The following is a 23780-nucleotide window of genomic DNA, read 5'->3' on the forward strand; positions in this document are numbered from 1 at the left end:
GTTCTATTGATTGTTTTAATCTGGCTTCTTAAGGTCTTGCTGCTTCTTAAGGTCTTGTGTTCATTTGATTGTTCAGCTTTGCATATTCGTTATAGCGCTTCCTAGCCAGTTCTCTCTCTCTCTCATTCTCTCTCTCTCTCTCTCACACACACATGCCTTTCTCTGTACACTGCTTTAGGATTTTTTTAATGGAGGGATGGAATAAAACTATCTAACAAATATATGAATAAACGCACCACTGGATTCTACTACAGAACAGTTCTCAAGCCTGGGAATGCTATTATGATTACACAAAACAAGAAATCTACCTCTTGGTAATAACAGGTGACCCAAAAGTGAAATCAGGAGTTGGCCTCCCTGATCTCCTCCCCCTTGAAGTGTGGCACAGTCAACACATGGTAATATTTTAGAGTGGATGATTATCCAAATGAAAAGAGTTCCAAAGGGTCACCTGTTCTAGTTCTTTGACCTAGGACAGGTTGTGCTTTATACTGATGTCATCGGGCAACACTTTTGCAACTTTCCTTGGAAACCTTCTGGGAAAGAACACACCACATCCTCTCCTGCCCAGACACCCACTTCCATGGATGGGGTGGGGGGTCTTTGCAGCTTGTTCTCCCCCAACCTCACATACACATATTCTGTTTCTGGAATGAAAGCTACATCCTCAGAATTAAAGCAGCCCTTGGCAGATGTCTCAGATTACCACCCATCCTAGTTATCATGGCCAATGGCCAGGGTTAATGTGAGTTGCAATCTAAAATGTCCCAGGACACAATTATAGGTATAACCTTGTCTTCCATAACTGGTGAAGTCTTATTTGGAGATGCATCTCTGACACCCAACTCCCAGAATGGTGTGTTGGGCTCCTCTTGGGTTACAGCCTTCTCTGTACGGGCTCCCTACTTGTGTGCCCTTCCCTGGGGGATCCGCCTGGCACCTTCATTATATAAATATCTACTAAGTCTTTCCTCTTTCATCAGACATTTCATATTTAATTTCCTGTCCTTATTATCAGGTTTACTGTTGATTCTTTAATATTGTTAATGTTCTTCATATCTTTTAATTTTTTCATTGGCTATATTATTGCATTGATTGCAATTTTCCTGTGATACGTGTTATAGACAGAAGTGTTTTTTATGAATGGAAACTGCTGCAGGGGCATTTGCCAGTTTGGAAATACATAAATGCAGTAAGTAAAAAAGAGGCAAAACTGACATTTCCCCATCTTCTTTCTTCAAAGCTACTGTCGTATACCATCCTACATTATTTCTTTCCATAGTCTAGAAATACCCAGTTCTTTCAGGCCTTCTTCTTACTTTTGTGCATCAACTCCATTCTTGAGCAAATGACAGCAAAATGTTCAGCTTTGCTGCCCTCTTTATTAGTTTGCTGCTCCAAGCCAATTGATTTTTTAAAATTAGTTTTGGAAGAAATGGGTCTATTGTCTTTTGGGGCACTCAGAGCCCAATATGAAGTTATCCTTAATTAGCACAGCCATTGCTATTCTGCTAGCTATAAATTTACTTGCTCAGAGTATCTAGTGGAGAACCTCTTGAAATCGAAACCAATGTTCCACTAACTCAAAGAATGACCCTTATTTCAGAACACTGCAGATCTGAAATGCCTCGGACATTTCAAGAAACTAGGCGATGTGTTTATATATCCTATGCTGCACCATAGCTTGACAGTCTTGGGTCCAATGTCCTTCCATGCCAGTTCTCTCTGATCTCAAGAATGACTGATGCCAGCTCAAGCAATTAACTTATACCCACAGTCCTTTCTTTCAGTGAACTCTGCAGCCAGTGAGCAAAGTGCCCGCAGCTCATTCCTCACATCAAACACCAAGGTCTCCCTGTGCAATCCCTTTCCCCCAGTCCTCTGATGCTAAGATACCTTGCCTATGATACGGTCTTTTTGTGTTTCTTTGTATCACTCCCCTGCTTCCCTTCTTCTGCTTCGTATCTCTGCAATTCTTGAGGACAGGCAAATGAGCAAGGATTCTACAAAAGAAGAGCAAAGGCCAGTCTCAAGGGTAGACCTGGTTGGGCAGTAGCCAAGAGACCACACTCCAGATGGGCCCATTGGCAAGATTGCCCTGGACCTGCTCCTTAACTTCATCTCAACAATAACCCAGTTGAGTACACAGGGACTTCCATCCAGATTTTTAAGAACTGGCCCTGGATGGATTGGGAAGTTGAGTGTTTCCCATATTAGAATTGTCTTCTTAAATGTTTTCTATTTATGGAGAAATTTGCCTATTTTGGTGCAATCCTCTGAAAAAGGGAACTGAAGGGGAAAAGAATTTACCAGGCTGGGTAAATTTACCAAGCTCTGACTTACATTTCATTATCATGTCATGTAAAACAATCTTATGTTGTACCTTAAGTTCTCGGAAGAAGATGCTACTCCTGGCCCACTCGACAATCGAGAACAGGGTTTGGTCAGCCATTTTACACATAAGCCCAAAGGTGTTGAGCTTCTCATGTTTGCTCCTGTTGGCTTGCTCCTGCTGCAGGTATGCCATGATCTTCGCCTGGACCTGCGGCTCATCTGGCTCACACTTCAGGAGTTCCAATATCAGATGAGGAATACTTGCTGGTGAGCTTGTCTGATGGTAACCATCCATGTACGAGTAGCCCATAATTGACTCGGGGGAGCTAGTGTATGGATCGGGGTACTCGGACTTGATTGCGCGGTTCGGAAAGTGGCCGTAGGCCTGGTAACCTTGTAGGCTGCCGTGGGGTGGCATTGTCATGCTAATTGGAGAGGTCACAAAGGGGCTCCGGTCATAGTCTGTGGGAGGCAAGGCGGTGTGGTTCAGAGGTAGGCCCTTGGAGGCAGAATGGATATTCTGGATGGCGGAGGATATTGTCAGGTCGGTAGGCATTGCTTGAATCACCTGAGTCATGGCTTCCAACTTGAGTCCATTTGCTCGGATGAGAGCTTTCTTCTGCTGCTTCAGTGCCCTGTCCCTCTTGTACATTGGTCCAAACTTGTTTCGACCCCCACGCATTCGGTCAGCTCTCACAGCTGGAGGTGGAGGGAGAAAAACATAGGCATTAAAACTGGGGCATGCGTGTGAAGTGAATCCAGCTTGCTTAAATTTAGGGTCATCTTTAGAAGGTCACCTCCCTGGGGGAGGAACTCCCTGAAGGACCAAGCTCACAGTCTGTGAGTGCTCTTTGAGCTACCTGTGCCAGTGGAACATCTTCTGCCAGCTTAGTCTGGTGCTGCAACTGTGACTGTACCTGGACAGAAATAGGCTGGCCGCAGTGATCCATGCCCTGGCAACTTACCTTACTGTGCATGCAGGCTACCTCTGAAACCTGTCCTGAAAGTGTGGTTAGTCCCAAAGAAAGCAGGAAGGAGGCATTGGGGACATTGGGTTTAGGGTCACATCACACCTCAGCTTTGGTTCCCAGCTTGTTTCGTGACTCAGTGCGAAGGGGAAGGTTTGATCATTAAAGTCCTTCACCTGGCCTGGAAGCAGAAGACCAGAAGCACCGCCTGTTTCCTCTTGTGCCTGCTATGCTGTGGGTCCCATGGCAGGTGGTACAGGAGAAAAAGCTACTTGGCCGTGTGGCTGTGGAATACTCTTACCCAGCATCTCACTGGTCCCTGCTATGGCATCATTTCAGTGCCAGGCAAGTTCTTTTATTTCTGAGGTGTTTAAATCATTTGTACATTGTTTTTAAATCTACTAGATGTGCTTATAGTACCCCTTTGTATTGTGATGTTTTAATGCTCTTGCTTTAATCTTGCCTTGCTTTAATTTGTTTTATTGCAAATTTTAAAACATTTTCGTAAACTACCCTGGAATCTCCCAGAGGGCATGATATAAGCAAAATTATGTGTATGTATCTGTGTAGGTTGTGGACTGGTGGTGGAAGAGAGAAATTTTGATTGATCAGGTGTTCTTTATTCCAAAGTAGGGGTAGGGAAAGCCAATGGGCATGTTCCAGTCAAAATTGAGCACTTTAAAGTCCTCAATAATTCCAGCAGAAGTGAGTTAAACACATGCAGTACTTCCACCAAAATCAGTAGGACTCAAGGTGCTTAATGTTGGCTAGCTTGTGCCCTGTCCTTTTAAGAACCACATTTTAAAATGTTCATTAATTAATATACTTAGCCCACTAAAGGGATGCTATTTCAAGGCAACTGCTAAATTCTCAGGACCTACACTGTTCGAAAATTGCAGATGTTCACAGATGTTCTGGCTGGGTGGGATGGGAACAAATAAAAGCTACTGCCAATACTGTTATTTAGTTGCCTTTTATTTCACATTAGCTATAACTGTTCCAAGAACACTTTGTTTATATTCTGCTTTAGGAGAGGTTTCCCCAGAGAGGTCCAAACAGCCTGGTGTCATCTACAGCAAAGATGCACGGAACCTGCAACTGCTGATCCCATTCAGCTCATAACTGAATTAGGATGGGGAAGAAACCAAGAAAACCCACTGCAACCACTGCCTTGAGGAGCAGAGTGGTGGTCTCTTGTCACAGCAGCATGTTGCCAGAGCCTATTTTTGAAAGCCGTGGCAGGAAGGCTCCCCCAAGCCTCTTCTTCCCACTGGCCGTCAGATAGCAAGAAGAGCCTTTGTCGGCTTGGTGACACGCTGAGATGGCTGGAGGTGATGTTCCTAACCTTTTATCTTCAGGATTAGTGTGCCATTAAAAATGTATTAGAAAGTCCTAGGTACACAGAGGGCCATACATTATCATAAAGATGTGTTAACAATTAATGATTTCAGCCTAAACTGTAATTTATGAACTCGAATTTAAGACCATGCATCACAATCAAACAAACATCCATATAAATGTCATGGGCATTTATGCTATCAGGAGCATGCCTGTCTTCCTATTTTTCTGATAGTAAAGGGGAAGTTGGGTTATGAGAACACAGCAGAGCAGCAATAGGGTCAGGTTTTGTCTTTAAAGAAAAGATTGCCAGAAACCCATCAAATGTGTCTTCAAATGGGTCCACTAAAATTCTACACATAATTCGGAAGGTTTACTGACATGTAACAGTGATACACCCCACCTTTTTTTTAATGGTGGCTGTGTCCATTCAAAAAACCACCATTAAACCCTGATAGTGCATTTATGATTGCTTCACTTTTGTGAAATCAGATGCACTGATGCTGTGATTTAATGAGACCTCTAGTATTCCTGATGCATGTGTATTTTCAGGAATACTAGAGGTGGCGTACATGTTCAAATGCTGCAAACTGAATTCTTTCCTTGTTGATCAGCTTTATAAGGAGTTTTAGCGATAGGAGAGGCAGATGAATAAAATAATGATTTGGCAGGGAACTGGCATTCAGGGTCTATTTACTCTTTTTTTTTTTTTTTGTGAACACCAAAGCTTTTGAAGATCAGCCCTTGGAGCCTTCCAAAACAACCTGGGGCTTCCAGAGCAGAATTCAATGTACAGGAAAAGGCTGCATCCATAAGGGAAAATGGGATATTTCCTCATGTATACCAAGAAGTGCTTTGTTTGATTATAGCCATTATTTCCAACACTGTTCTTAAATAACTTGTGGTGTCAGTAAATCTCCAAAGTGTCACTGCAATGCAAGCAGATCAACTGCCTTCTCTTTGGATCACATTTAAGTGATCTTTTATAGAGTAAAAAACAAAACAAAACAGTAAGAATAATGCACTAATTATGGTAGCTATTTTGAACCTAAAACTATTATCAAGACCTCCTCTTGTAATGGGTGGGGAGTATTCTCAAGGAGAATTTTCAAAAAGATCCTTTAACCCTGGGAATCTGATGGGGAAAAGTAGGTAATTTGCCTTTTGTTGAGTAAGTGACAAATCAATCCATCAATTATATTTAAATAAATTGTCATATTACAAAAACACCAATATTGGTGTTTTTCTGAGCTATGTAAAAAGTCTGGGATAGCTTGGGAATTACGCTGTTGTGTGATGAACAAATATTTGGCATTCATTTCAGAACCAACATAGCCTTAAAGATAAACACGCCTGTTTTAAGACTTTGGGCACACAAATTAATATTAGTCCATACCATCTATCAACTCCAGCTTTTATTAATCTCTTAACTTAAAGCTTGAAGTTATTAAAATGCAGTGATTGTCCCTAATCCACTTGCATCTTGCAAAGCTCAAAATCATATATGGTAGAATCCTAAACATATTTACTCAGTAGAAATTCTCACTTATTTCAGTGGAACTTTCTCCCTTTCTCCATTTATGATTTCACTGTTAAAACACCAGTGAAGAAAACCAGCAACTGAAATGCTTTATACATAAAAAACAAAGCAAAACAAACTTTGGAATCTGCAACAAAATTACACACATCATTCCTGTAATATTTGCATTGGCAAATTACACAAAGAAAGAGCTCTTAGTAGACTGATATTTCCCAAAATGCAATAAGTGTAGGACTAAATAAATACGTTGAGTATTAAACATGTCACTCAACATCTGTTTAGGGCAAACTGTACCCTGCAAACAATTGTCAAAACTTTATGATAACATTATCCATTGCAACTTTCTCTGTGTGTGTTTTAGAGGCAAGCCATTAAGAATCTCCCTGTATTTCATTTCTGAGTTAACTTGAGTTCTTGGTGTAAAGGTGCTCACACATTTCCAGACAACTAAATGCCAATTTATTATCAGTAAATTAATGCATCCTGCAAATCTTGCCCTGCATGGGTGGCTTACCCAAATCGCCCATTTCTATATTTACTCAGACTGTACTGCTGAAGTTTCAGTGTAAACTTAGAAGTTAGAGGGGGGAAAATGGCAGTCTTTCTTAACCAGAATTTTGAATCCTGCAAATTCTGTAGACTAGAATATGCTAAAGTCATATCATTTAGAGAAATCTGAAAATCTGACACAGAACATTTTAGTTCTCTTATATGTAACCAGTTCTACTGGAACAACCAAACAAATGCTAGTCAATCTTTGGTTTGTCAATGATAAGACGAGTTGCACAATCTTTCCATTCAAAAGGTTACATAGGATTCTAAGGATGGCCAATTAAGCATGAGAAAAATACCCAATCTATTAGCCTTCTAGTGCTGTTTTGTATTTATTTATTTATTTTTCAATTTATATCCTGCCTTTTTCCTACAAAGGGCTCAAGGCAGCTTACATCTCCTCCTCCATCTTATCTTATTCCACACTTTCAAACATAGCAGGAATGGCTACCGTAGAAACAGTTTATCAGCCTCCCCGTCAATAATTCATTATATCTATTTTTGATTTAGTTTTGCTTGATTAAAAGAATCAGTTCTATGGGTCTGAATGTCTAGGCTTAGCTCAACTGCTTCACATTCTTTCAGGATGCTGTAACTGTAGAGTTACACCTCCGGATCTGCCATTTCTGTAATGCTTACATTTAAGGTAGCCCGCAAGTACAACAGCAGCAAATATAACAAGGGAGCCCTTGCGTACGAAAGGATGACTAAAGGACCACATACATCAGCAGTCCTGGCAAGCCAAACAGGTCATAACCCGGGCATTAGGCACCCATGGCAGCAATGCTCAGTCCATTCCTATGCACGGCAATTCAGAAGTTGGTCCCACTGACTCTGGTAAGATAGAATTGCAGCCTTATCAAACAACTTGACATAATATAGTCTACATAATATGCAAGGTGGAGCATGCAGATGTGCTGCTTTTTATAGTGTAGAGGAACACCTTCATGCCTTACCTTCCAACTTCATTCCAACACTGAGACATTTCTGAAACCGACAGTAAGGGCAACGCTTTCTTTGAGTTTTGTCAATCTGGCAGCTTTGATTTTCTATGCACGTGTACCTTTTGTTGTTCTGGACGGTTCGCTTAAAGAATCCCTGCAAAGTAGACACAAAACATTCACCCATTTTGCATGGATGGCTCATTCCAGAAGATCCTTTCACATTTCACAAACCTTCACCAAGCCCACTGCTCTACAGTCATTATGCCAATGGAGCCCTTGCGAAATAGCAGGCCTGATTCCGGATTACCCCCTCCAGTCCCACAGAGACCCACTAGGCCACAGACAGGAGTTTCCACAGCCTAGACTGCAGCCTAGCCTGCACTACTGTTGACTTACACCAGAGCCTATAGAGACTTCCTTACTGCATATCTACCAACATCAGTTGATAAATAGTCTATCACATATTCTCTAGAAAATGAAATTAACCCTGTAGAAAGAATGGAAATTACTTTCAGCTTTACATATATGAGTGACTAGATGTAGAATTCTGAAGAAATCCCACAAAAGGTGGGAGGAAGCCACGCACAGGGTATTTGAGGCTTAAGCCCTTATTCCTCACCTTAAAGAAAGCACAGCTATGTGTACACATATTTCCCCTGCCCATGCTTGTCATTGTGCCTGCCTGGACAGTTGCTCTTGTCCTTATCTTCCATAGCTCTCTCTGTTATCAACTTTTTCCTTGCTATCTTAATTTAGAACATTGCAGTTAAATTCTACATTTAGACGGCCCATGTGTCCTGGTGGCTAGACTGTGTCTGAGACACAGGAGTTCTGGATTCTAGTCCCCACTCATCCATGGAGCTCTGGGGCAGTCACTGACTCTCAGCCTAACCTACTTCCCAGGATTGTTGTTGTAAGGATAAAATGGACAAGAGAAGAACCTTGCAAGCCACCTTGAGTTCCTTGTAGGAGGAAGAAAGGTAGGGTATAAATGCAATATATATAATACAAAAGAAGCAGCAATTTTTGTTGTAACTGTTAATTTGCGAAGTGGTTGGTCTACTGCTGTTGTTCTATTAATTGTTGTAGCTATGAATGAGGACTTTAAAGATCCTAATCTGTTCTGGAATGACTGCCATGTCTCATTATGGTACATATGAAAACAATTCATAATGGACAATTAAACTAGAACCTTCTGCACACTTACTTCAGGAATAAAGATGTTATCCTACACCCAATTATCTGGGAGTAAGTTCTATTGAACTCAGTGGAACTTACTTCTTTGTAGACATTCATAGAATTGTGTTCTATGCCACTGAACTGAGAATGGTCTTTCTTCTGATTAACCATTCACTGGGACTAGCTGCTATTGCAGAAAGATTTCTGTATAGTCCAAAAATTGGATAGGGTTAAGGAATTTAAAATAATAAAGTATTTTAAATCCTATTACACTGGTACACAGAATAGCACCAAAAAGCCTGTTTTACAAACATTTAATTTTCAGACCACCAGAAGAATTCTTTCTAAAAATATCATTATTTTAAGAATCTCTCTCTCCCTTTCTGTCTCCCCTTTACATGACTAGTTGCACAGAACTGGACTCTAATTTGAGGCCCAGGGCACATATGCATAAAAATGAAATCCAAGTGCAAAACTCTTTTGCATAGTGACGTATGATGTTTAACAATCATTTGACTGATTTCTACTTGATAACCTTCTAAATAAATATTGACATAAAATGTGTGCATCTCTGTGTGCTCGTGTGTAATTGCACGTGTGTGTGAGTGTGTAAACATAAAAAGAATTACAAGAGAAATTTACATTTGCATTCTGAAAGATGAAAAACCTGAAACAGTAGCCTTCAATTCTGTAGCCCTGGAATTTATCAGGGACAAGATACAGGAACAATAATACTCAATGTATATAAATCAACTAAAATCAATATTGAGGACAGCTGGGAACGAAAGCCCTTCTACAACTGCATCTCTTCACGACAACCAAATATTTAAAGGCAGTAAATATAGCTACCCTATCCAGAACACCCGGTGAGTTTTTCTTTCCCTGGCTTAAAAAGAGACATTTCCTGCTCTTTACAAAATTCCTGTCTTCCTAGAAGAAAGTTTTGATTTATTCATAACATTCTATCCCCATCAAAAGAGTCAGAAATAGGACCATCCAGCATGCTTTGATAGAGTTTTCAATCCCTCTTCCCATAAAATAAATTGTACAAAACCTTGCAGCTTTCACAGGTAAGTAGTCCATAGTGATACCCAGAGACTTTATCTCCACAGACTGGACACAATTCTTCAAGGTCTTCATCATAGGAGTAATTCACCATTTTAAACTGAGACACTGGAAAACAAGAAAGTAAAGGTGAGGGGAATAATACCCCATGAGAACATATGCAAATGTTTCTATCATCTCAAACTTTGATCCATTGCTTCTGAGCTAGAGAAACAATTCGCTGGCCAGGCATAGTTCCTGTCCCCACTCACTTTAAACACTCAAAGTAGGTAAATATTAGTTTGAATCAACAGCAACACCCAATAGATTTGAATGACTGAGCCAGACTTCTTTTTTCTTCCAGATTTCATTTAGGAAAATAAAGCGTGCACCTGGGTGGCCAAAACGTCTTATTTCCCAAAGCATTTCCTATGCATATTTACTCACAAGTAATCCCCCAATGTTCACGGCAGCATGCATCCAAAAACGGTGTGCAGGGGCTGTAGCCTTACAGTTGTTCAGTTTATTATTCAAGGTTTGTTATTCAACTTAGCATCCGCCACTGTATTTGTAACAGGCAAACAACATTTCGGTTTAATGTTTTTAATGAAAAACGCGTAAGAAAATGTGTAAAAAGTCGAAAACCTGCTTAAATAGTAACATCACTTCCACCTCTGCTTCCAAAGTTCTGCGTTACTGTAACAATTCTCTCTCTCATATTTACCTAACCTCCTTCCAAACTTTACAAAGCCAGTAGCCTGAGTCGAAAATCAATGTCTCCAACAGAACTTTATTTTTTTTTTCTTTTTAAGTAGCTCCAAATCATAGCATCCCCAAAAGCTTGTCTAAAAATCCATTCTTCCGACCAAACGCTTCTACTTTACGCCGGAATCGCTCAGAGTCAGTGAGCCGCTCAGCCTTCGACACGGATCCGACCCTGCTCCCCTGTATGGAGTTTTTCTTCCAAACTCTTTCGCACGCTGGGAACTAAAAGAAGGAACCAAACTCTAAGACAAACATGAGGACGGGTGCGTGCTTTAAAAGGGACCCTCTTCTTCTCAGTGGCAAAGAGGATCCTTCAGGGAAATTCCTGTCCTACTAATCGTAAGAATTAAACCCAAGGAAAAAAAAAAAAAATACCAGCAGATTTAGGGGCAGAGTCTCACGAGTGAGCCAGTTTCCTGGAGCGGGAAGGAGGGAATCAGTGTCGCACCGGCTCAAGGAAAAAAAATCTTGATGCCTGCAACACAAACAGGAAAATCTGCCGGTCTGAGATCTCGCCGCCGCCCCCGCGCCCGGTCCCTCCCTTCAACCACTTCCAGGCTACCTAAGGCGAAAATGCAGCGGATCTTTTGAGGGCCGACTCTCGTCCAGACGCACAGGGACCCCGCGCTGGGAGCGCAGGCAGAGAAATGTTCTCCTGGACCCGGGCGCGGAGGGGTGCAGAGCTGCAAAGGTGGCTGCCGAGGTGGGGGCTGCCATGGAACTCCCACCCCCCAAAGCCCAGTCAGCAGATCGCGGAAAAGAAATGACGTCTCCCTCCCCCGTTCCCACGAGCGCTGCCTCCCACCTCTTTGCTCCAGATCCACCATCGTGTACGTAAAGAAGCGGCCGCCCGGAGCATGAGCCCAGAAGAGTGTTTTAAGCAACGTCCGAAATGCTCTGTTGGTGTTGGGAAGGGGAGGGATGGATGGGTGCGGTGGGGTGGGGGAAAGATGCCCGAAGTGGGGAGAACTAAAATCGTGCTTCACTGAGAGTTGTGCGTTTTGTTTTGTGGTCAGGCCGAGGGAGCCGGAGATGTGGGCTGTGTGCGTGTGTGTGAGTGTTGGGGGGGGGATCCCCTGCAGCGGGTGGCGTGCACGAAGCCTTTCGCAAAAGGCTTCTCCCCAGCCAGACTCCTTGGCCAGGAGGGAGCCGAGGAAGCATCACATCCCCCTCCCTTTCTTCTCCAGAAAGTGGGAAGTGAAATTGACAGGGCGCGACAGACGGGACGCCACCGAGCCGCTCCAGGAGAGCAGGCAAGGCCTGGATGCCGGCGAAGGCCACCGAGGACGCCGCTCTGTGCCGAGGCTGACCCTTGCTCCAGCCAGCCCAGAGCTGGGGATGGTGGCTGGCGGCGGCACTCCCGGCTCGCGAGAGTCCCCCCACCCCCTACCCGGAGATGCACTGCCGGGAATCGAACCTACGGCCTGCTCTGTGCAAAGCATCTCCTCCCCCGAGCCATGGCCCTGAGGTCTCTCCCTCCTCGGCTGGAATAGATGGGCAACTCCACGGCAGCCCCGAATCGTTGCGAGGGCCAGGCGGTGCAAGAGCAAGTGGCCTTCGCATGGGCCACTTGCTCTGCTTTGCAATCTTGCTAAAGAAGGTTGGGGAATAACAATATCCCCCTCATTCTCTCTCTCTGTCTCTCGCACACCCCTCACCGAATTCACACAGCCCAGCTTTGCAGCTGATTCAAGAATCCCAAACGACTTGTGTAGCCAGTCCTACACGATTTGGACACTTCCCTCTGGATAGACCTACAGAGGAATGATTGCGCTGTTAGAAAACGAAAACTTGTCTTGCGACCTCCCCACGCCTTTTTCCCAATCTGAGAGAAGCCACAGAAGGGAAATAAAGAAAGGGCTCTGGAAGTCAGCTTTCTAGCTGAAAAACTTTCTCCCCGCCAGCTCCTTTCTGCGTGCGCCTTCCACGCTGCACCTCGGCCCGGCCTCTTCGTCGCTTGAGAGTTCCGGCTAGTGCTGAAATGGCATGGATAGAAAGACGAAAAGATGGGCGCATGGCTTCGCGCTTTACTTTGCCTGTTGCAGGTAGGATTATTATTATTAATAATGATAACAATAATAGGGAAACTCGTGGCCCACGAGGGGTCTGGCAGGCCCTGCCTCATGTGGTGTAGGGACGATCTGAGGGTCGCAGGGCAGCAACTTCGAGGCGGAGGACCCCTCCATCCAGGAGGTGACTATCAGCTGGGGTTCCCCTCTGCTTCCACCCCCTTTCAGTTTCCAAATCGTGCTCTCCGAAAGAGGACACACGCTTCCAGCCTCCGACCCTCTCGCCAACCTGGGATTTCTGTGCGATCCATGTCCCAGTTAAGCCGGAGCACACAGGCTGCTGCTGGCGATTTTGGAGGCCAGTCTTTGGAGAGAGGGGGAGAGAGAGAGAGAGAGAGAGAGAGAGAGAGAGAGAGAGAGAGAATGTGTCTCTGTGTGTAGGGGGGACTGTTAATCCTCTGACGGCTCTGTGAGAGCGCAATTGCGCTTGCAAAAGTGCGCGAGGGACCTTTGGCATCTCGATCCAGAGACATTTTTAGGGCCCAAGGAGAGCAGGAACGCCCCCTCCCCTTCATGAAAGAGCCACGGTGCCCAGTGTCCAAGGCCTGGTCAGTCCTTTTGCCTCGGCGAGGCAGAAGCTCCCACGAACGCCTTTCTGTGAGCACCGAAGCAGCAACAGCAGCGCATTACATAACCAACAACCCTCTGCCCTTGCTCAAGGCACCCCAAGTCAGCCCCCTTCTCCAGGGGCCACCTGAGCTCAAACCCACACATGGGGAAGGACTTCCCCGACTTCCACGCCCCGAGGCGATTTCCCTCCAGTAATTCAATTACTTGGTGAAGTCATGCCAGATACCGTGATGTGTTTAAGAGCAGCACGCCTGTGTCGATGGGACTTGATAAACACCCCGCCGTAAACACGTCGCCTTGGAGGCGCTGATTTTCAAGGAACCGACGTCCAAGTTAAATAAACGTCGGGCGCGATCGCAGCGCGCAGAAATGAGTCCGCTGCGCCTTGACGCGCGCCAGCCTGCAAGCCTTGAAGACGGTCCACCGAGGCCGCAGTCCTAAAGCAACCAACCCTCTTGGTAGGGAGTAAACCCAATCGGACTCGCCTGAGGCTAACCTCTGAGTAGGCCAGTCTTGGTTCCAACTGAGCTCAGTGGGCTTTGCTCCCTTGCGAGCGTCCTGAGCAACTTTCCGGCCAAAACGCCTCGGGGCTCCCGCTCCAGGGCTGCTCAGGCCTCCAGAGTACGGAGGGTTATGGGGAGGGGTGACTCAAGCGGATCCCAGAGTCACCCTCGAGTTCCCTGCTAAGATCGATCGATCACTATTTCAACTGGGAAGAAACCCCTCTCACACACACCCAGCTGGGAAGCAGCGTTATGAATGGGACGCGCCGCTCGAGTCCCCAGGGATCCCTCCCCCTCGCCTTGAAGATGCAAGAGAAAGATCACCTGCAAAATCCCCCCCGCCCCCGCGTTACCAAGCTGGTCTGAGGGGAGCTCCTAGTTCTTCCGCAGCACTTTCTCTGAAGGCCATTTCCCTGGCCTTTAACCCCCCCTCCCCATTTTCGCTGCCCTCCTCTTGCCAGCAGCCCTCCACCCCAGGTTCTACCCAATGCTAATCCTACGTATACGTAGATCCTTCGAAGTGAATGGGGCTTAGGGTAGATTGCCACGGAGGATGCAACCCACCGGCGGGTCTACCCGAATTTCTTTCCTGCAAAGTTTGCTTGAGATCGACTGTTTGCAGAAACTTTTGGGCACTCCTCCGGTCTCCAAGAAGCGCCCGGCGCTTCTTACGACGGCCTTCCCGTGCTCTGGCCACCGCATGGTCGGGAAGAAGTCGCCTGCAGCTGACTGTGCAGCAAGCGCCTTTTTAACTGCCCCCGCCCCGCGCGCTCGCTCCCCCCGGGACTGCAAACCGCGGCACGTGCGTTTCGCGGAAAGAAACGCAGCTTTAGCGAGGCGGCCAGGATGGATGGACTGGACGGGGAGGGGAAAGAGAGCCTTTGCGGAAGGAGATCCCCCAGATCGGCTGGCTGCCGTGGGGGTCTACTTGGGAGGAAGAGCCAAGTCTTGGCGACCACCCCGCCACACTGTTCATTAGGCTCTGGACTCCAGAATGGAAGGCGAGAGCAGGAGCGAGGCGCGGAGATCCCCGCGCGACCTTGAAGCCTCCGGTGGTCGGCCGCACGTGGTGCCCCACGGACCTGTTCGGATCACGGGAAAGGAGAAGAACCAGGAGCCCGTCTGTCCCCCAGAGCACTCGTTTTCATCCCCTTCTATCCAGGTCGGGACCCCCATGGAAAGAACTTGTGCCAGCCCCTCTCCAACTTGCTGCCCTTCTGAATCTTATCCCCGGAAAGGCTGGACGGAGCGTCCCCGGCCGCCCGCTTACGATTCGGTCCTCTGCAAGGGAACCGCGATCTACTCTGTCCCGGAAAAGGGTTGTGTGAGAGGAAAACCTTCCCTTTGCTTCCCAGTTTCCCAAGACAGACCCTTCGCCTCCGCATCTCTGGAGGGACACTCTGTACAGACGAAACGACAGGCTCCCCCTGCCTTATTTATTTATTTTTTTTGCTTTCCGTTTGCACAGCACCAGCCTCCTGGAGTTTAGTTCGCTCCCCAAAAGACATCACAGCCCGTTGCTGCTGTCCAAAGGAGGAGATTTCTGGGCGAACGCTTTCAAATCTCTCGTGCGTTTTTCTGCCAACTTCCCCCTTTCCCCGCAGAAATCGGACTAAAAAACCCAGTGAATTTCTTCATGGGCGACTGTTTGGAGTAAATAATAGCTCTAAAACACTTTTGGAGTAGCCTCTCACTGAGGAAACGGACGCTTCATTCAACTTTCAGAGATACAGAGGCGCAGAAAGAGTGGAAGTAAAGTTCTGTGTGGCATTGTGCCTGATGAAGATTTCCGTGTTACTCTAAAGCTGGCATCTTCTTAAGCACAATGGAAGCGGATCCCACTTCTTACTTTTATTTTAAGGCCTCATCCCAAACACAGTGACATGCATGCAAGTCCCGCAGATTGCTCGACAGCTTCCAGGTTAGCTGGGACTGTTCTCCGGGACCAGCAAGTCCAGCCGTCAGGGGCTCCTGGCACCCTCTCTTGCTAACACAGGCCCAAACCCACCGCCAGATCCAGTCCCAGATCCAGCACGCCAACCCCGCGTGGAGCCCCCCCGCCCAGCCATCCCGCGCACTTCCTTGGAGAGAAGTCCCCGCGCGCACGCAGGGGCCGAGTTTCTCCGCAGCGCGCCTCGGGAAGCAGCCCGACCGTAGATGGGCTTCCAAAGCACTTACACCCCAGGAGAGCCGCGCCGCGTTGAGCGCCGCGGCCGTTTGCAGCCTGGCAAGCCCAGGGCACACGGCCTTTTAGGATCCGAAGTAGAAGCAGGACCCGAGGACGGCTGAACTCCCAAGGAAATCCTGCGTGCGCGCGCGCACCCACGCGCGTTGACTTTCCGACGCTTCAGACTGCGCTTCTCGGAGAGAACTCGCCACGCGCCTGCCACAGCTTTCGCCCTCGCCAATTTCGGGAGCCTGAAAGTTGCCAGAGGGGAGGAGACTGCCGGGAGCCCTCCCGGCGCGCCGGGCGAGAGGCAGCTCGGCTGGTCCCCGCCCGCCCGCCCGCCTTCCGGACGGAGACCTCACGCTCCTCCGCTCGCCCGCTCGCCCGCTCCCTGGCGCGCCTTACCTTGCATGTTTTCCGGCATCTGCCCCCGTTCCCCATTCGACCGGGCGAGTCCCAGGGCTTCCGTCTCCACTTTGGGCAGCATGACAAGGCGGCCGTGGGCCAGGCCGGGCCGGGTGGCGCTCCGTGTCGCTCCGGCGGCACCTGGGCGCAGGCAGAGGCGCGGGCGAGGGATGGGCTGAGAAGAGAAGCGGCGACGGGGGAGGAGGCGGCGGCCGCCGCTGCCGCTGTGTTGCTGTGGCTGCCGCTGCGAGGAGGGCGCGATCGGCAGCTGCCGCCGCCGCCGCCGCCGCCGCCCTCTTCCCGCTCGCTGCCGGACGCCGCGGAGGGCTTGGCGACCTCGGGGTGGAGCCTCCAGGCACGCCGAGCGCCCCGATCCCCAGGCGGGAATGGAGCGCCCGCTCTGCCTCTCGCGGACTTCGCTTCTGGAGATCCGCTTAAGGGGAAGGCGCGGCGGGGAGGAGCGGAGGAGAGGAGGGCGACCTGCCCAGCCTACCCGCGCCCTGACCCCTCGCCCCGTCCGCCTCTCCCCGCTGCCCGCGCGCAGCGAGAGAGCGGCGCACTTCCGAGCCCCCCTACTCCGGAGTCACTCTGCTTCCGAAGAAATGCCCCGCTGCACTTGTGTGCGCAGAAAGAGGCGCTCCTCAGCTCGGGGGAGGCGGGGGTGGGGGCTAGGGCGAGCGCGCGAAGAGGAGGGAGCTCAGGGCCACCGTTTGCGTGTGGAGCGGAGAGAGGAAGCTGGGGGGGGGGGCGCGACATTACCTGTGCAGCCAATGAGGAGGAAGCCCAATCAGTTTTTCTAGCCCACCCTCCCCTCTTTTGCATTCTCCTCCTACTCACCCCCTCCCCGGTGAGGTGGTCCAACGAGACCGACCCATTCATTCTTCTTCCTAGTTTAAAAGGGATGAGGAGGGGGCGCGCGCACGGAGCTGTAGCTGCGGCTCGGTCGACCCGTGCGGTTCTCGGGGGCTTCGTCCTTTCCTAATGTTAAACACACACCACCCTCCACCACCACGCCGTTAGCTGCTCCACTTCCCGGATTGTTCCCCCGGGCGAGAGAATTCCCGTCGGTTCGTCTTTGACCCCGGGGCTTCTCCGCGTTGCATTCGCGCCCCGCTGCGCCGGCCGCAGCGAGCTGGGAAGGCAGTTCGGCCGACCCCGGCGGGACTGACTCCCGGGGAAGACGGGCGCAGGATGCGGCCCGCGCCTGGCCGTCTTGCGGGCGCCCGCGATCCGGAGGGAGCAAGCGCGCAGAGGATCCTCGGGTTGGATTCCTCCGGCCTAAGGAGCTGGGAGCAGCTGCAATTCGCCTCCAAGAGAAGCCGGAGCCACGTGGAGGGGAAAGAGCCGGCGTTCGGCCCTCAGGGATTGCTCCTAGAGGAAAAGTTTGTTTCTGCTTTTTGCTCCGGGGCAAATGCCACCAACACCCCTCCCCATGTTTAGGGACAGACCAAGGAAGCTCTTGTCCTGGCCCGTCCTGCGCAAGGTTGGAAGAAGTTGTGTGAACTGAACCCTACAGCTCTCCGCATCCCCTTAAGTGTGTTTTCTGGATCGCGGCTTTTCTTTGCGCGCAGCAGTTTCATGTCCCCTGATGTTGCCAGCTCACCCTACCTTGGTAAAAAGCTTTTTCACTCTCTGCCAGCCCAGCCCGGGCTTCTTTCCGCAACATCAGTCGGAGCAAATCGCTCCCTTTGAATTCCACGGCTTAATACCACTCTAGTTTCCTACGTCCCGACGAACCAAAGATGGGCCTAACCCCCGCCCCTAACCCTAACCTAACTCTACCCCCCCCTCAAGTAGGGATCGATCCCCCCTGAAATGAATGGCGTTCTCCAGGGGAAGAAATAGAAGCACAGCCGGATGGGAAGGCATCCCTCAAAATCCGCGGAGTTCGAAACGTGCTCGAGTTTGGATGGATCATGCCCTGCAGGCTCCCGAAACCCCCTAGTGAACTTGTAAGCGGGTCAGCCAACCAACTCAGGACAACTTTTTTCCTCTTCCACGTCCTGCTGAACTTTCCCAAGTCACTGGAAGGGCGGCGGGGGCCACGCACTTTCTGCCTTTAAATAAACTGTCTTTTCATTTCGGAAGCAGAAATCTGGGCTCAAGTTTCTGGGATGCCGGTTCCCGATCAGCTCGTTTTAGGACCGGCGGCTGGGGGCTGGCAGGACCGTTTTCCCCACGAGATTAATCACGACCTCGCTGGCCGTTCCTGTGAGAAGCAGCCACCACGCCGCAACACACCCCAAACCCAAACAAAACAAAAACTTAGAACCGGTGGAGGGCTTGCTATACTTAGAAGAAGACCTTCGTTGCGCCGAAATTAGATGCCGATCAACTCCCAGAACGACTGAGACGGATGCATTTCTTTTCCTTTTAAAAAAAGAAAAGAAAAGAATTTTCCTAGCGCAATCCTGAGGACCTCGGACCTAGAAACGATTTATGCAAAAGTTCGGCTGGGTTTAGGAAACGCTGATCTAAGGCAGGAACTCAGGCGCTGGAGGACGCGGGGAGGGGGTAGACTTTAGGAACTGGGTGACTGCTCTTGGCGCTGAAGTTTTCTCACAGTCATGCAACAGATTAACGCCCCGATTCCCTGTCCTTTACGCGGAAGTAAGCCCCCTTTCGCTCTCGCCCTCAGCTTCTTTTCTTCCCTCCACTCTCCATCTCTGGCTTGCCCCGAAGTCGGGCCAGGCGCGGCCACCAGCCAGGGGCTGCGCACGGGGAAAGAAAAGAGCGCGTTCGCGGCGCCCCCCCCCCCAAGTTTCCTCGCCTTCCTCCTGCTGCGTTCAACCCCAGTTCCCAGCTGCACCGGAGAGGCTCCTGCCGAGGAGCGGAGGGGACCTCCCTTCCCAAAGGGTCTCGCCACTCCAGTTCCCTCCAACTCTCGCGCATCATGGCATCCGCGGGAGCTGCAGCCCTGGCAGTAGGAAAACGCAGCGCATTCAGAGATGTTGCTCCAGGTTGACCACCTGAAGGCTCTCTCTGTGTAGGTATTTAAAGGGGGGAGGTCTTCAGGAAGGCTCCTGGGTCCTTTAGTATTCCAGGACGGCTCAATTTTAATCCCTGTTGGGGGGGGGGCACCCCTGAAAACGGGGGTGGCAAAAAGTGAATGCAAGAAGGACAAGTTCTGACCTTTGCATTTTGCCCATAACTGTTCCTTCCACCTAAGCCAAAGACGGCTAATATGGTTTATATGCAAGCCACTTAATATATATTTTTACTATTGCTATTATTATGGGTATTGATATCGGACATTCCCTCCAAGGAGCCTACACAACCCTTTCTCTTTCTCTCACAGCAGCCCCATAATGCAGTTTAAGCAGAGAGTGGCCCAAAGTGACTAGCCCAAAGGCACGCATAGAGCTTCATGACCCAGTGAGAATTTGAACCGTGGGTTTTCCTGCTCCAGTCCAATGCTCTAGCCACTGCACCACACTGATCTGTTTAAAATCCCATTTCCCTGGCTTTTGGACTCTTTGTGTTCTAAAGAGGAGGTGCAGAAGAGGGAGGAGGAGGAAGAGGAGGAGGAAGCCTGGGATACAGTAATGATTACAGGTGACCCTTAAACAGGTTCATGGGTGTATAAAACATTGCTAGGAATTAATTCCTAGTTCTGCTGGGAGTTAATAGTGACCTGGCACTTTGTTCCTCTCACTTGCCATTAACATGCCAAATTTCAGTCTTTTGGGTTGATAAATTCCACCACAAAGAGGCGGCGGGGGGGGGGGGGGATGTGCTTTCTGGGACCCAGCAATAGCAGACTTCACTGTGTTCCTGTAGGCAGGATTCTGAGTGGAAGACTTGGAAGTTGTTTGAGCATCACTGCATTGGTCAGCCAGGCTGGACCAATTAGAACACTTGTCTGCATCCCACATCTGCACTTATTCTGGGTGTGGAGCAGCAGGCCAGCAAATCAAACACTGTGTAATTAATGTCTGTCTATCGAGGGCCATGGAGAAGATCTGTCTTTCCATCCACCCAACCAGTGTCTGGAGTCTAGTTGCAGAGATATTAAGACAAGAAAGATATAATACTGCTTAAGCGGCATCTATTTGATACCTGTTACTCACCCTAACCGAAGGACACAAGGCGAAGGAGACTGTGTTTGCCAAAATACATGGGACTTGCTAGTTCTGAGAGGGTTTCAAAGCAGGGCCATTGACAGGCCATGCCTTCACCTGGCCAGCAGAAGGACAAATGATTTTACAACTGCATCTATACCTAGCGAACAGAATTTGGCATCACAGCAAGGGTGAGAACAATCTTGTGCCTGCTTACTTTGGAGCAAGCACCACAAAGGCTGATATTCCATTCCTCCAACATGAACATGCTCTTGCCTGGGCTACGTCCCATTGAACTCCCTGGGACTTCTTTTAGAGGAGTTGGCATAAACCACAAATCCCATCATCCCTCCCCTCTCTGTGAACAGGTCCTGACTCACATCTGTGGGCCAAAGGGCAATGCTGTGGCCTTCGAAGGGGAGGCACCTGCAGGATTGTGCTGGGCTTCCATCAGTCGTGGTTGACAGTGCCATGCTAAGGGAAAGGGGCCATGTGCTTAGCCCCATTTGCCCAGGAGTAGCAGCAACTGAGGATGAAGTCATTTTCAGTGGACTCCTGGGCCCACACTTAATTTAATCTAATCTAACCTGATTGAGAGCTTTTAGCACCTCCAGTCACCTTGATGATACTCCAAACCCAGTTTTCCCCCATTCTTTCAATGCCAAGTTTGCAAACTTCTCTGTGTAATGAGGCATCTTTCTCTTCCTAAGATGCACTTTGGTTCAATGCATTTGACTGACTCATAGGTAGGTATTTTAAAAAACTAATGGCACAGGACTTTTTCAGAAACCTTGCCTGGAGGGAAATCAGAGATCTGCTTGTCTTGGTCCCAGCTAAAAATGTTCACTTTTTGGTTTGTCTGGTTTGCTTGTTTATGTTGAACATAAAATTTGTATCACCAGAATTGCTCTCTGCACAGGATTTCAGGCATGCAAGTCATGTTTCTCACTTGATTTGCATCAGTCCAGAAAAGCTTGTGCATGCGTGTGTGTGTTGTACATGTCTATTCAAAAGGAAGCACCATTGAGTCCAATGGGACTTACTCCCATGGAAGCATGTTAAGGACTTGAGCCTTATAACTGCATCATTCCTATGTGTTCCAGTGGGGAAGGAGATTTGCCAGATCCCTCCTCTGCCACAAGCTCCCTAGGTGGCCTTGGGCATGTCACTTAATCTTGCAACTTCAGCCACTCAGCACAGGCATCAGGGACCCATCTTGACAAGGCTTGTGTGGGAAGCAGCAAAATGAAATCCAAAAAGCACCAGGTAAAAATGCTCCTGTGCACGATCTCTTGGAGATCACATCTATAGAGTTAATTTGGATTTACAGTCATATAGATTGCAGCCCATGCCCCCTCCCCCAGTACAACGGTTGGGGCACATAAATTCCCTAAGGGTGCAATCTCCTAGTTTAGCCCGAAAATAGGCACTGGGGCATTCCGGGAATTGTAGGCCTTTTCCTGTCTAGGCATGCATAGAAGTGCACCTTAAACCTCCTTCTGTGGAAACGAAATGAGGACATCCAGAAGTAGTAATTCTTAGAGTAGATCCTTTTAAATTAATAAGGCACAGGTCAGCCCTGACACTCCCACTGGCTGGAAGTCCCACAGCGTGGCCTTCTTTAGGTCTGGCTAGGTCTGGCTCCATTCCTAAGCTTCCTTTGGGAAGCTTTCCAAAGTGAGGCGCAGTTTCCAAACTACGTGTGCGCGCGCGGTCAAAGAGAAACTCTTTTCTTAAGGGAAAGCGATGCTCTCGAAAGCCTCCCGCGCCCGCTTGCCTGTGCTGATCCTCCGCCACGAGGATGCAAAGAGCACGTCAGCACACGCGAGGGAAGAGTCTCTTCCCCCAGCTGCCTCGGTCCAGAGTCCGCCAGGCGCTCCTTTTATAATCCCCGCGTTGCGGAGCAGTTTGGGAAAAGGTCTGCCAAGCAGAACTGACCGACAGCCTGAAACCGCTGCCTTGCAGTCCTGCATCACGTCGCCCTCTCCAGTGCCCCGGTGTTCCTCTTCTCCTATAGGCAGTCCTCATTCCTACGTCTGAATCTGTCCCAGGATTTTCCCCGTCTCCCCAAACCGGTTCCTGTAAGAGCGCTCCTTGCTCTTCCGAAGGGAAATCCGGGCTCCCGGGAGCGAGCTCGCTTCGGCGCCAGCGGCTCCAAGTGAAATCGACAAGGCGCGCCCGTGCGATCAGTAGCAGCAGCATCCCCGGTTCCACGCACCAAACCCTGCTCTTTGGAAAGCGCGAAGGAGAAGGTCGCCCAGGCAGAGGTCGTAAAAGTAATTCCGCCTCTTGCGGGATGCGGTGCAGCTCGTCTGCCTGTTCCTCTCCGGAACCCCGGTCGTTTTCAACACCTTCATTTCGCCCATTCCATCAGAGCGTTTCAAAGTTACCTCCCTTGAAAAATGCCACCCCACAATAGCTCTGCCTGTTGGGCATGGAAAGGCCATCTCCAAGGCTTGGCCCTGGGGGTCTTGCAGAACTTCTGCTCCAAAAAATGCCTCCTTGAGAGCACCAGGCATTGTGCTTTGGAGCAGCAAAGGGCACCCTCTGCCCTCTTCAGTTTATCCTAGGTAAGCGAGCAGAGGGTTGCCATGTGAGGCAGTGTACCCATGAGCCTTTCTCTGGGAGGAAACTCCATGGAGCACAGGGAGGTAATGTGCATGGAAATGGACAGTAGGCCTTGCAACCTTGTTGTAAACAACAACAATAACAACAGCAACAGCAACAGCAACACGCCTCCTTCCCCCTTAATCAAAGCTGTAATCCTGTGCTCCCCTATTTTGGATTAAGCCCCACTTAAAAATTACTTCAGGTGCTTTGATTTCTTTGGGATTTATTGCCAAGGTATGCTATCATGCCAACAAAAGTTAGTTAACTGCAAAATCTTATGCTGTTTGCTCAGAAGCAAGCCTCTCTGATTTACCTAGAAAACTGCTCATTGCTTCAGCATGTTTTAATCTCAGAAAGTGGGCAGGGGTCTGCAGCCTGAATCCATTGAAGTTGGTGCAATTTACAGAGCAATCCTATATGCTTTTACACAGGAGGAGGTTCAGGGAACTGCACATGGAAAAGTTAGTTGTGACTAGCAGTGAGTGGGAGGAGCATTTGAAATACTTTTGCAAGCCATAAAAATAAACACACCTTCCAAAATATTTGCTGGAGAAGGTTTGGCATAGCAGACTAAATGGTTAGTTGATTACTGGAAGTTTTATGGTCTCATTCTAAACATGGTCGATGTTATGGACCAGGCCTCCTGCCTTGGCCCCACCTACTTTCCCACAACTACTGTTGCTTTGGTGGTGTCTTTGCTTTGCTGAAGTTCCACCGTGTCCACCCAGCCC

The 23780-nt window shown here is 48.8% G+C and overlaps 1 protein-coding gene across 1 annotated transcript in view; it reads right to left on the reverse strand.

Moving 5' to 3' along the window:
• The window catches only part of NR5A2 (nuclear receptor subfamily 5 group A member 2), a 115714-nt gene extending 99124 nt beyond the window's left edge, over positions 1 to 16590 (reverse strand). The window contains exons 1-4 of the mRNA XM_044432611.1: positions 16379 to 16590; positions 9910 to 10028; positions 7689 to 7830; positions 2384 to 3033 (exon numbers count right to left, since the gene is read on the reverse strand). Of these exons, the coding sequence (XP_044288546.1) occupies positions 2384 to 3033; positions 7689 to 7830; positions 9910 to 10028; positions 16379 to 16460 (993 nt within the window). The 5' untranslated portion in view covers positions 16461 to 16590. The remainder of the gene's footprint in view (positions 1 to 2383; positions 3034 to 7688; positions 7831 to 9909; positions 10029 to 16378) is intronic.
• Positions 16591 to 23780: the final 7190 nt, after the last annotated feature.

Source organism: Varanus komodoensis, unplaced genomic scaffold, assembly GCF_004798865.1.
Source record: "Varanus komodoensis strain SLA01 unplaced genomic scaffold, ASM479886v1 scaffold24, whole genome shotgun sequence".
NCBI lineage: Eukaryota > Metazoa > Chordata > Lepidosauria > Squamata > Varanidae > Varanus > Varanus komodoensis.